Source organism: Lycorma delicatula, chromosome 2 (assembly GCF_047948215.1).
Source record: "Lycorma delicatula isolate Av1 chromosome 2, ASM4794821v1, whole genome shotgun sequence".
Classification (NCBI taxonomy): domain Eukaryota; kingdom Metazoa; phylum Arthropoda; class Insecta; order Hemiptera; family Fulgoridae; genus Lycorma; species Lycorma delicatula.
In genome coordinates, this window is record NC_134456.1 from 63,849,231 (window position 1) to 63,862,548 (window position 13,318).

General features: G+C 28.8%; 1 protein-coding gene across 3 annotated transcripts in view; it reads left to right on the plus strand.

Annotated features, from left to right (window-relative positions):
• The window catches only part of LOC142318857 (mitochondrial ornithine transporter 1), a 34,520-nt gene extending 26,790 nt beyond the window's left edge, over positions 1-7,730 (plus strand). The window contains exons 6-8 of one of the 3 annotated variants that reach the window (XM_075355422.1): positions 3,788-3,967; positions 6,161-6,210; positions 7,450-7,729. In XM_075355422.1, coding sequence (XP_075211537.1) covers positions 3,788-3,967; positions 6,161-6,201 — 221 coding nt within the window. In that variant the 3' untranslated portion in view covers positions 6,202-6,210; positions 7,450-7,729. Of the gene's footprint in view, positions 1-3,787; positions 3,968-6,160; positions 6,211-7,449 lie in introns of all 3 variants that reach the window. The other 2 variants (XM_075355421.1, XM_075355423.1) reach the window with 2 other exon arrangements.
• Positions 7,731-13,318: the final 5,588 nt, after the last annotated feature.

The window sequence follows — 13,318 nt, forward strand, 5'->3', positions numbered from 1 at the left end:
ATGTAGCAGATTTTTTGTTCAGAGATTAGGATAGATACCATCCTAATTCAAGCACTACAATAATCATTCGTGCTTCACATAATGTTATGCTGCTACATTTGTGTTTTATTCTACTATCAGGTTTCATGCCCAAAATCAGTTATTGATAATTATTTTGATTAAAATGTAATTTAAGTAAGTAGGTTTCAGTGTTCTTTAATGACTGTGAACTCGTAAAATCTTAAGAGTGGTATGGATTCTAATATCATGAGAGTATTGCTGTATTACAATAGAGGATATACACGTATTGTGGGTTGAGATAGATTTCACCTATATTATCTTTCACTAAAAAGGTGGCTGAAGAGATAATTCTCCACTGAAATTTTACATATCTTGTCTGCTTCAGAAACCTTTTACATCATCTCCTCTTGTACTACATTAATCTTAAGAAAAACCTGTGATTTAATATTCATCACCCTTTTTGTTGTGTTATTTGTCTCTTTTCAATTCCTTCTTTCTTATAAAAATTCTACGGCAATTAGTTTAGGCTTCACGGATGAAAACTGACCATGTTTTTGAGACCAAAGGAATGACAGTTATTGAAACTACTGCATTTTTTGTGGGTATTACCTGTGAATTTATTAGAAATTTTATTTCCTTTCTGCAATATAAAATAAACATGCACTTTCTAAAATACAATAAAGGTCAGGTGGTAAACTTCAGGACCCTGGAATTTAAAACATAATTGCATTCAGGAAATTGAAGGATGTGAAGTATATTTGTGGACAAAAAGTGTCAATGGAAAAACCAGCGTTTAATAAACCCCATAGATCACTGAAGTTAAGTTCCATAGTTGCTGTATTTAGTGTCATTATTTATTGACATTTAGTAATCATGATAACCAAAGCAGTTGAAGCTACAATTTGCAGCGACTGATGTAGCAGTTGATGCTATTTACCAGTGGCGGCTCGTGTAAAGGCAATTTGAAAATGCAGCACCCCTTCCACTTCCACTTGATATTATCGATAACATTTAATATAATAAATTCTTTTTTCTTTAATTCTTTCTTTATATAATCCTTAGCTTAATGTCAGTAGTCATCTCTCAGTTTATGGAAAAGGTACAAAAATCTTTTTATGGAACTGTGCGCTTCACAGTTGCAGTGGGGTGTGTTTGGCTGTTGTGCACATACCAACATAGGAAGCTGCATGTGAGGCTGCAAGGGAGAGAGAACACTGTTGCTCCTGCAGTGCCGACCCTGGCATGTTAGTGGAAGGTAGTTGTTTTTTTTTACTCCACGTGTGTTGTGCTTAAATACTATGTACCATATTCTTGAATTTGACAAAAAGTGTAGAATTAGATTATTATCCTGCTTCCAGCTATTATCTGATTCATTTTTTTTGGTTCTTTTACTTTACAGATAACTTTAACCATGGCCTTGAAAAGCCCAGAAAAAAATTTTCTGGAGCAGCACCCCCACTAATTTTAGCTATAAGCTGCCACTGCTACTTACAATTTATATAAATAATTTGTATAATGGGTAGTAATACCAATTCAAATCCCATGTTCTAGAAAAATGGTATACAATGAAATAAACAGTACTGGAAATGAAATAATGGTGAAAAGTTAGTAAATAAATACTATTTGCATTCAAACTTGTACAAAATAGAAATGTATTCTGAAATAGTAGTTTCTAATTCCACTAACAGACTGCAGTGATTTTAGCAGAATATTTAGATTTATTTAAGAACATATAATTATAAAAGCCTGCTAAAATTGGAATTTGAAACAATGGTAAAAAAGTTATGTAGATAAAATTATAATTTTTTCTACAGAACTAGACATGAATTGGAAATGATGATTTATCTGTTTATTAAAATTCATTATGATCAATAAGTGAAAACTAGTATTTTATATTTTTATAAGTTTAAATTACTCTCATTTGTTTAAGTTAAATTCTTAAGTATTATGTAATTTATTTTATATAGTAAATAAATATAAATAATATTTTGTTGTTTTTAAAAAAAAAGCGCTATCACATTCATTTTTTTCTATTTTTAGATGAGTTAGTACAAATAATGATTTTATGTATTTTTTTCTAAGAGGAATTATCATTTTATTTATATATAAATAAACATATGAAAGCCCTATATATATATATATATATATATATATATATATATATATATATATATATATATATATATATATATATATAATGAGATGTGCAAATTAAATTTTATTTATTTACTTGATTAATATTTTACTTTTTTATCAAATGTTTTAGAATTTTAAAAGAATAAATTTAAGAAAAAACTAATCAAAAGAAAAACTTTGAACAGTCAACATTTTTTACATTGAAAAAATAACTATTTTTTTTGTAGGAAATTTAATTTTGTTAAAATTTTGAGGTGCAATAGATATGTTTGTAACAATACAGACTTTTATTGTACCAAAACAAGAGCAGCTCAGTTTCACTATAACTGTGTAAAAATTAATCAACTCATTTTAATACGTTTGTGATAATTCATTTTGATAATAGTTCTGTTTCTTGATTCTTTTTTTTTAAGTGTTACAGCAACCATTGGTTGGTGATACTAGTTTGGGCTTGAACTTTTCTATCTTTCTATGTCAGGTCACATATGAAAATTTAGTTGTACTGATAGGCAAACTTCATTTTTAATTATAATTCACTGAACATTTTATGAATGACAAAGAACTCTATAACTTCATTTAGTACTATTGTTAAAAGGATTATGGCTTTATATTTTATATATAGCATTTACATTGCCATACATTTGGGTACTTGTACGCTCTTTTTTATTGTTTTGCTGATAATTGTTAATGCTTTCAATGTAATCTTTAAATGTTGTTATCTTATTTTTATTTTACTCTTTTCTTGCTTTGCTTTTGGATGTTTCCTTTCTAACATTTTCACTAACATACCTCACTAACATTTTTTAATTTTAAGTTTTTGTTCTTTAGCGGTTAGTTGAGTAATAATGAACTAACATTTATGAACTGTAAAACCCACGTATCCATGTGGTCAGTATCTGTGGATACCAGCACAAAAAAAAATCAATAAAGTGTACCTGAAATATGTTTTTCATATATTTCAAAGATGTATATGAATATATGTATATTCACTTTAATATATGCATGTGACTTAAGAATTGGGAAATTTTACAACCTCAGGTGAATTGTCAGACCAGAGAATGACGATATGTATAGACTATTACTACTGATCAATTATGTAAAAGTGATTACTTTATTATCTTTCTTTCAGAAAACATTTTCATTAGCCTTTTTTAGAAAACAAGTTATTAAATGCAATGTTTTTATTGTGTAGTCCACATTTTATCATTAAAGCTGCAAAAAGGAAATCTCACTTCATTTTAAACTGTTAAATAAATTCAAAATTTCAGTAATGAATAGATTGTAGGATGAACTCACAAAACCAGCTCTTTTAACATTAGTAAAATGTTTTTGTAAAATATATAAATTAGAGTTTCTACTCATAGATAAGTATGTAAATGGAAAACGACATGATGCATACAAAAACTCAGAATTTGCTACTAACTCATGTTTTCTACTACTCAGAATTTTATCCACATTCACTGTTAAAATCTTGTAGATATGAGAGGTATACAGTACAGAATTACCATCTATAAAGTATGTTGCCTTATCATATACAGAATTTTAGTTTACTTGAAGTAATTTTCTTCCAAAACTCTTTTGTTGAGACCAACAGGTTGGTATATTTCTGCTTTTATTTTATTATATTTAAGATTGGCAATCAAATGTTTAGGTGAATCTCTATTAAATCATATAGATCTGAGTGATTTATCAAACTTGATAGAAGATCAGTTAGAGCAAGAGATTTGGACTGCTCCACTGGAATTAGTCGATAAGGTTTCTAATTTGTATCTTGAAGGAAGATTACAGGATTTATGTTCATATCAAAAATTAAAAGAGATTTCACAAAGAAGTAAGTATTAACAATAAAAATTTTTTTCATACGTTGTGAAATATTTTTGCGCTTGTGAAATTTTTAGGTCTCTCTTATTCAATTAAAAAAATAATAGAATGGAGGCTTTTTTACCAGAAATAACAGGAGGTTGTAATCGAGTCAGATTCCAGAAACATTAACTATGGAGACCTTGAACTTTTACCAAACGCTCATAAAAGTAGACTTCTACTAATTTTTGTGTTTTACTGAAAACATAAAACAAACTACTATTTATTATTATGGAATGCAATAAAAGAAGTAATTTTTTACACCTCTAATTAATTATTTATACATTCATAGTTAATATATTATTTTAACATAGAAACATTAACATTGGATGTATGAATTTTCTTTCTTTCTAAAAAGAAGCAATTATTTATTTATTATTTTTTTAAAAGGTAGATACTTTTTAGTGTAAACTTGGAAGTTGGATTTAGATCAATGCAGTTCTTTACGATAATCAATTTAATGGAGGCAAAAGTTTTTGTGGTAACTAAATCAGTAAAACGTTATCTTCTGTATTTTCACAGAAAGTGTAATACTATGTAATCTCTGTGTAACATTTAAAAAAAATGAAAACACATTTGAAATAAAAGAAATGTAAAACACTAAAAAGATTATTCATAAATGACATTATAATTTCAAATCAAGTGATACACTACTATTAGTTCTAGTCCAATGCATGCATGTATTTAGTAAATAATCGTGTTATGCTTACCATAAGCCTTGTTTTGGTATTATTTTGACTTGAGATGTTTACCACCATTTCAGTTGAGAAATATTGGAAGCTCAGTTAGGGAGTCTAAACTCTCAAGTATTGATTTTAAACAAATGACAATATTCATCCCTCTGCAATATTTGCTCTGACATCAAATAAAAGTTGTATTTATAAATTTTTTACTGCTTCAGTCATGTGTAGAATTTATTAAATGACAACAGAATAAAAAATCCATAGCAGGTAATAACCAAATACTATTCTGGCCAAATCTTATGTTTATAAAAGTACTTTAAATTGAATAATTAAACATTTCAGTGTGTATGCCATTTACTCTGTTAAAAAAAAGTTTTATTATTATTGCACAGTTTAGGAAGATGCATTCTGGTTTTTATTTAACAGCATATTTTATAAGTTTTGTGGTTACTGAATTACCATACATTGCAGTTAAGTAGCATATTGCTTAAAAACAATTCAATTTACTATACCTATATTTAAGCATCCGTAGTATTTAATAGAAAGAAGTTTATTAGCAACAATTATATTTTTAAAAAGATTATGCAAGAAAAATATGTTCTGTTAATTTATAATGTTCATGATGTTTCTGAACGGAATAATTAATGTCATTTTCACAGATTTATTCTGTGCTCAAATATATTTATAAAAATAGATTTTTAACTATTCAGTTGAATATGTATGGTCTAATTCTTACAGATCATTTGTTCTGGTGAGCTCTGCATGGACTGTGTTCAGCAATAGTTAGTTTTTGTATATATTCTTTAAATATGCATTTTTATAGTTAATTACTTGTCATTGAATTAACTCCATTCACACATTTTATACTAATGATTATAGCAGCCAATCCTCCTAAAATTAAAGACAAATATCAGTGTTAACCATATGAAATGCTTGATCATATAAAATTTTATTTTATATATTTTTTAATTTAATGGGATAACATCAGAAAGGTTATCACCCCCTCAAAACAAAAGAATACAAAATAGAAAAAAGTGGTTTCAAGAACAAGATCTTTGAATGGAGTATAATTATTATTGTGATACAGCTTATAAAATTATAAGTTATCTAATTACATTTTTGATAGTAACATCATATATGCGGAACGAATAAGCTCTCTTTTTTATTGTATTTTTTTATTTTACTGTTTTATTAGTACTGGACAAAATAAAATATTGATATTTACAGGGTTATAGGGATATTTATTAGGGTTTTCCTGTTGTCTGTGATTGATCAGTTAACTTTCTATCTTTATTTATTATAACAATCTATGGCGAGTCTTTTAAATTTTCTATCTGTTAGGTAGGAGTTAAGTAAGTAATGTGTTTAATATGACTATTCAAATATTTTTTTGATTTGTTAATAACATAATATATTCATATGTAAAATATGTTAATAACATATTCTGATAAGTTAGTTAATTAAACATATTACTTCTTCAGATCATCATAGCAGTTTATGGAACGATTTACAAAGCAATTAATCAAATCAGGTAAGATAATACACATTTTTATCCCCTTTTTTATTTAATAACATGGCTTTTGTTGCTTCTTATTTTGCTCTGTCCTATTGCATTAACATGCTTGATACATTAATGTATAACACACTTTTTTCAGTTTTTTATACTAATAAATAAGTTAAGATATAATATGGGAGACAGTAGGATATATTTTTTAAATTCTTATATTATTATTTAAATGCTAAAATTTATAAATTATTATAAATATCTATACAATTAAGATCATCTTGGTTTTTCAATAAGACATGTTTCATGTTTCTGTGAGGTTATTTACAAAGCTCTGTTGTGGATTAATGCTTATTATGTTCTTGATATGGAGAATGTACTTCCTATTTACTACATGCATTATTTAGTGATTACTGCAAATTAATTTTATACTCCTTGCTTGTAGTAATTCTTCTGCATGTGTTGTTACTTTATAGGATGATCTTGTATATTTTGTTCAGCTTTAAAAGTGATACAATATTGTTCCTGATATTAGAACCTTTGATATTATTCCTTTGTTCCTGATATTAGAACTTTTTTGGAATGTCAGTCAATGCAAGTTAATTTTTTAGAAGGTGGTCCAAATTTTTTTATGACAGTCATACTTATAAAGTATCTAGATTACAAGAGTCAAAGATTAGTTTCTCAGAGAATAATGATTTGTGTACATGTACATGCTCAGTGAAGAAGACAAATGAAAATCATTTTACTTTCCCCAGTAAGCCTTGAATGGAATACAGTTTTTTGTTTGTTGTTTGAAAGTAACATAGCAAAAGATATTCTAAAATAGTTAGGCATTTTATATTAATTTTAATTGATGTATTATATTTAATTATTGTTTCAAAAATTGTATCCCATTTCATATAAATATTCAGCTTTACTGATAAGCATTTAGATTTAACGTCATAAGTAACATAAATTGCTTAGTATTAAGTTATACCATACTCTACATTATAAAGTTTTTAGAAATTGAATTTAACTTTTCTAGTACAAATGTAAATATTAAACAATACTAATATTAATTCTAATGAACAGTTTAAACTTTGCTTTATTTGTCATATGTGTTCTGTATTTTCGTAACTATTAATGTGAAATGTGTTTTGTAGTTTTTGATGGAACAATAAAACATGAATATTTAATTATTTAGTGAGAAAGCTATAGCAGTAGTATTTAGTAATATTTATAGTTAATTTATTCATTCTAATATGTAATTTTTTACTTTTTAAGGGATATTGGCTTTGTACAGTGGCTTATTACCAACAATAATAAGGACGATTCCATCGACAGCGGTACTATTCCTGGTCTATGAGTCATCAAAAACTTTGCTTCATTCATTAGCTTCAGTTCATTAAAAATATTTTTGTGTAAAGGTTAGGGTTATTAGTTGAATTAATAATAAATTTGTATAAAGGTTAGGTTACTTTATTCAGAAATAACATTTGTTAAGTTTATTTGTAATAGTAGATTATTTTAAATACATTGATTATAAAAAAATTTGTAAATCAATTATTTATTTTTTTTAACAAATATTATTTAAAATGATTTTATAGTTATAACATTATAAATTTCCATCTACTTAGATATTCATAAACTTTGAATATCTATAGGAGTTATAAATAAAAAATATTTAGCAATTTGTAAAACCAAACCAACTTTTTGAGGTAAATGTACGATATAAAAAAAAAATTACCTTGAACTGTTTCTGTTTCTTCATTCAATCATATATTATTTTCTTAATATTATTGTACAATTTACCAGAGTCTAAAAAAAACAAGTTCCTTTCTTAAATGTATCTATTAAATATATCATATCTTGTCCCATAGTATTTTCTTTAACACATTCATTGCATCAACACCTCTTTGGCATATTACAATTCATACTGATTCCTAAACATTGATTGCCAGTATGCCTGGAGAATTGAGCATTTTACAATGCTCAAACTGTGATAAACATTAAGTAAGAGTAGCCATGATAAAAGTCAGTACATTAGATTATAAATAATTTGAAATAAATTACATTTCAAAAGTTAAATACATCTCATAGCAGGAATTTGGCCATACATTAAGACCAGCAAGCAGTTCACTGCTATGTGCAGTAAATAAAAATGTTACTTTACGTTTATGTATATTACAACTTTTTTTTCTTTATTATTGGCAGGAATCGCTCTCTGTTTATTTCCTAATTTGTTTTTTTGCTTTCAAAATATATCTTTTGTATATATAATCAGAATTAGTTAATTTGTGAAACAACGTAGGGGTATGAATTATGAAATCATGAAATAAAAAACTGTATTTTAATAACAAAAATAAATATTACAAAAATGAAATTATTATCTAGTGCCATCATTTTTTTTTAAGTAGACATTATAATGGAAATAATTTTATTATTTCATTAAGTAACATTTTTTCAGATGTTTGACATTAAACATATTTAACTGTTATAGAAAGAGTTGACTTTTTGTTGAAATAATTGAAAATTTAACTTTTAGTAGGATTATATTTCAGTAATGTTTTTTTTAATAAAGTAAGAGCATTAATAATAGCAGAAAACCAGGGAGGCCTAAATCTGCAATAAATAATAACAAATCATTAGAGAATACGCAAGAATTTAGTGAGAATCCTCATTCCTCTACTTGAACAGCAGCACAAGAACATAAAATTAACTAAAGTTAACCGATTCAAACATTAAAAAGTGAAAATTTCAAACCTTTAAAATTCAACTGGTACAAGAACTTAATGAAATGACTACAATCAAAAACTTTAGTTCTGTGAAATTATGATGAACAATATTTGTGCGATCCTAATCTATTAAACAACATAGTTTTTAGTGCTGAGGCTAAATTTTGTTTTTAAATGACAATGTAAATTGCCATAATTGTCAATATTGAACTGTTATTAATCTACACATACACATTTTCCAGTCAAAGTAAATGTATGGGAAGGTATTGTTGGTGGACTATTGATAGGGCTTATATTTATTGACCATATCATCAAAATATTCAAAACATTGTTGCCCCCAACTTCCAAAACATTTGGTTTGAACAAGATGATGACTGCCTCATTTTGCTCTTCATGTATGTGAAATTTTAAATGCAATTTTTCTTGAAAGATGGATTAACTGAAGGGATCAATTAGAATGGACAGCAGATAATCCGATTTTCACCGTTAGATTACTTCCTATGGGTACACTTAAAAAATATTGTTTATCATACATAATAATCCCCATGATATCAATTATTTACAAAATATAACTCGAGAATCATCATAAACTATTGCTAGGGAATCATTGAATAATGCAGTATCATCCTTTTACAACCAACTGGCACACTGCCAAACAGAAGAAGGATATTTTGAACATTTATTAAAATGAAATGTAAGTAAATAAGCAAATTTTATGCTTTATAAATATTATTTTTAAATAAATTTATTCACTATATCCATTTAATCAAATTATTAATGTAATTTTTTTCAAAATCTAAACTTTATCCCGCTGCCATTTTGGGTATAGACATCAAACCAACTTTTTATCTTAGAGACCTTTAAAATGGTTTATCACAAAGGGTGTTACCATTTAAAATATTTGAGGTACAACCTCTGGGCCATTCCCCAAGAAAGGGTTGAAATTCTATTTCACATCAAAAGAGAAAGTAGTTGACCAATAATTTTTCCTGAAAGTTACAGCATTCTATCTGAAACGGTTTTAAAATTGTTGAGGGGTTTTCATACTTTTAATACTGAATAAATTTTTCCTTGAAAAGACTATATTCTGATCTTCCAAGATCAGAATTTGAGTTGATCAAAGGCTCAACCCAAAACCCTTACTTTACTTATGGTTTTCTTTATCCTTAATACTTTGTTCCCTGGATGAGTTACATGGGAATTTAGTGATCTGCCATACATCTTCTACCATTCTTCTTCTAGACATGATGTAGACAATTGGGCAGTTGTTTATGTAATAGGGCTGATGATTTTGCCACTGGTTATAAAGAAACTCTGATTCCTATCCAGGGATTGCACAAAAAGCTCCAAAAGTGATGGACAGTTATGTAAATCTGATTGTGAACATCCAATTACATTCTAAATCAAGATATGAACCTAATATTTATAACAATGAAAGAAATATCTATAGTTTCTTAAACTTGCTGTATAACTTAACATTTTTTTTTCCATCTTTCATGACTGCATAGAATCACTTTATTCAGTTCATTATCCAAGGGTTGACAAAGATACTGTTCCGGTCCTCTCAGTACTTTTTCTTACGTTCTGATCTCCGTGCCCCTTCATTTGTTGAAAATGTTTATGTTGTGAGTTTCTTTCTTGTGAGTATGAAACGAGTGTTTTTGTCCTTGATTTTTTCATTTAATTTTATCTGGTCTTTTGGTGCAAGGCCAATTTCCTTCAGATCCTCCCTTATTTCTCTGATCCACCTGCATCCTGTCTTGATGTTCAAATCTTGCATCTTCACAAAGACATTTTTTACTGTAGGTTTACCAGGTTAATTTTTTTGCTTTAGCTAGTTTGTTTGTTCTTGTATGGATTTCATTTATGCTGTTTGCTATTAATTCGCTTAGGTATTAAATTGGGCTACTATTTTGACATTTTTACCATTTATGTTTACTTCTTTTAATTGTGTTGGTTTTTGGGGCATCATTTCTGCCTTTTAGAATGATATTTTGAGGTCAATTTTATTTGCAATGTTGTAAAGATCTAATATGTGTGTTTTAGCTTTGCCAGTAGTGCTAAGTTGTCAGTGAAACCAAGGCAGTTTGTTTTGATTTTTGGTAGGCATTTTTTGAGCAATTCTCTCATTATCATTTCCAGACTGCAGTTGAATATTAGTAGTGAGAGTCCATCGCCTTGGCGTAGTCCTGTTTTGATCTCAAATGGTTCCAAGTGTTCACCTCTGAATTTCACTTTTGACTTTGTGTTTGTGAGGGCCAGTTTTATCATGTTTATTAATTTGGGATGTAGTCTGAGATGCCTTAGAATTTTTAGTAGGGATTCTCTGTGGATGCAATCATATGCTTTCTTGGAGTCTACGAACATTATCACTATGTCTCTGCTTCTTTTTCTGTTGTAATCCATTATTAGCTTGAGACTCATGATTTGCTCTGGACAGCTCTTCCAGGTCTGGAACTTCCCTAGTATTCTACTAGTTCTTTCTCAAGCTGTAAACCGATCCTGTTGAGGATGTTGAAAGAATTTTGTATGTTTGTCTAGGAATGAGATTCCGCTATAGTTGTTAGGGTCTGTTTTGTCTGCTTTTTTGTGTAGCAGGTGGATGAGGGCTGTCATCCAATGTTCTGGTAGTTCTTCTTTGATAACAGAGGTTTGACAAGCTGTTGATGAAGGGTGATTTTTACTGGTCTTACTGATGTTCCAGTTCTCTCCATAGATCTGACCTTCTCCACCCCATTGTAATTCTTCATCACACCCAGTACGATAGACTTCTTTTATTGTGGGAGGGTTGATGTTTTCCATTGTTATTGGGGTGTTGGAGGTCAAAATTTAGAAGTTCTGTCAGATTCGTATTTTTGGGGTTTTTTTTAAGGTTTTGTGGTGTTTTCCTGACTGCGTTTGTTGAATTTTTTTTCTATTGGTTTCACATTGTTTATTTGGTATTGTCTTTTTATTTTCCTGAGGATTCAAGTGGTACCTTTTCTTTGTTTTACTAGATTTTGGAAGGATTTTTCTGATTTTTAGGATTGGTATAGTAAAGGTTAAGTGAAGAGGCTCTTCACTGTTTCGTTGTATTCACCGTTCCACCACTGATACTTTTTATGGGGTTTTATTGCAGCCAGTTCTGCAATTTTTTTAAGTTTGTTAACTAGGTCTTTGAGTTTATATGTGATAGTTATTTTTTCGTTGCCTTTTTGATAATTTTCATTTCTGATTAGTTGGGTAGGGTTTATTTTTCTTTTAGTTTTAGTGGCTTGTTTGTTGCTTCCCTTGGGGAGTGAAATTAATTTTAATTATGACTATGTAATGATCTGAGCCTATGCCTACTCCTCAGAGGACTTTTACATTGTAGATTTATGGTGGTGTTTGTCCATGAAGACATGATCTAGTTGTCATTTCCTTTAGTGTTGTAGGGATGTTTCCAGGTTTTGAGGTTTCCTCTTGAAATATGTGGATTTCGAGATTAGGTTGTACTTTCTGCAGAGATCGATAAGTCTCTGTCCATTTTCATTAGTTCTCTTTTGGCAGGTTTTCTGCTAACATTGCAGTATCTTCTTTCTGTGCCTAGTTGAATGTTGAAGTCTTTGATTAGTTGTTTAAATGATTTTTGGGGATGTTATTTTTGGTCTGGTTGAGTAGATCACAGAACTTTATTATATCTTTAAGGTCTTTTGGAGATTTGTTTTCATTATTAGTGGGGGTTGTGGGCATTTATTTTGGGGTAGATTTTATTAGATGCTTTTAGAGTGAGTTTTGAGGTTCTTGTGGACTGTGACTTGAATTCTTGTATGGAGTTTATTATTTTGAGGCTCACCAAAAAACCTGTTCCAAATTGTGGTACACTTTTCAACACTCTTTTCCTGATTCATAGAGCTTATATCTGTGAGAATCCATGACGTCCTGATGAGTGTTTCTTATTTCCTGCAATCCATGATGAGAATTTTGTGTTGGTTTGTTAGGTCAATTGTATGGAGATGACGCTCTATCAAAGCCCAAGTTTTTAGGTGGTTTAAACCATTTTCAGATGGCTGGGAATCAGTTGCAGACGATCCATGCTCTAGAAGACCACTAACGTCAGAAAGTGACAGCAGTATTGAGTGAATCAGAGACTCAATATTGTACAACTGGCAATTTACAGAATGACTGCAAAATAATTGAATTTGAATCGTACCACAGTTCATCAAATTTTGACAAACAAATTGGACATGAAAAAGGTTTGTGCAAATTGGTTCCAATAAAACTCACTGTTGCACAAAAAAACAAGTGGGTGGAAGTGTGCTGCAGTCTTTTAGAGCAAATTGAAACTGATCCTGATTTTCTAAAAAATGTTATTACTGGTGATGAATCTTGGATATTTGAATACAACCCAGAAACAAAACGCCAGATCAAGGATTGGCTCACTTCAAACTCACCACGAC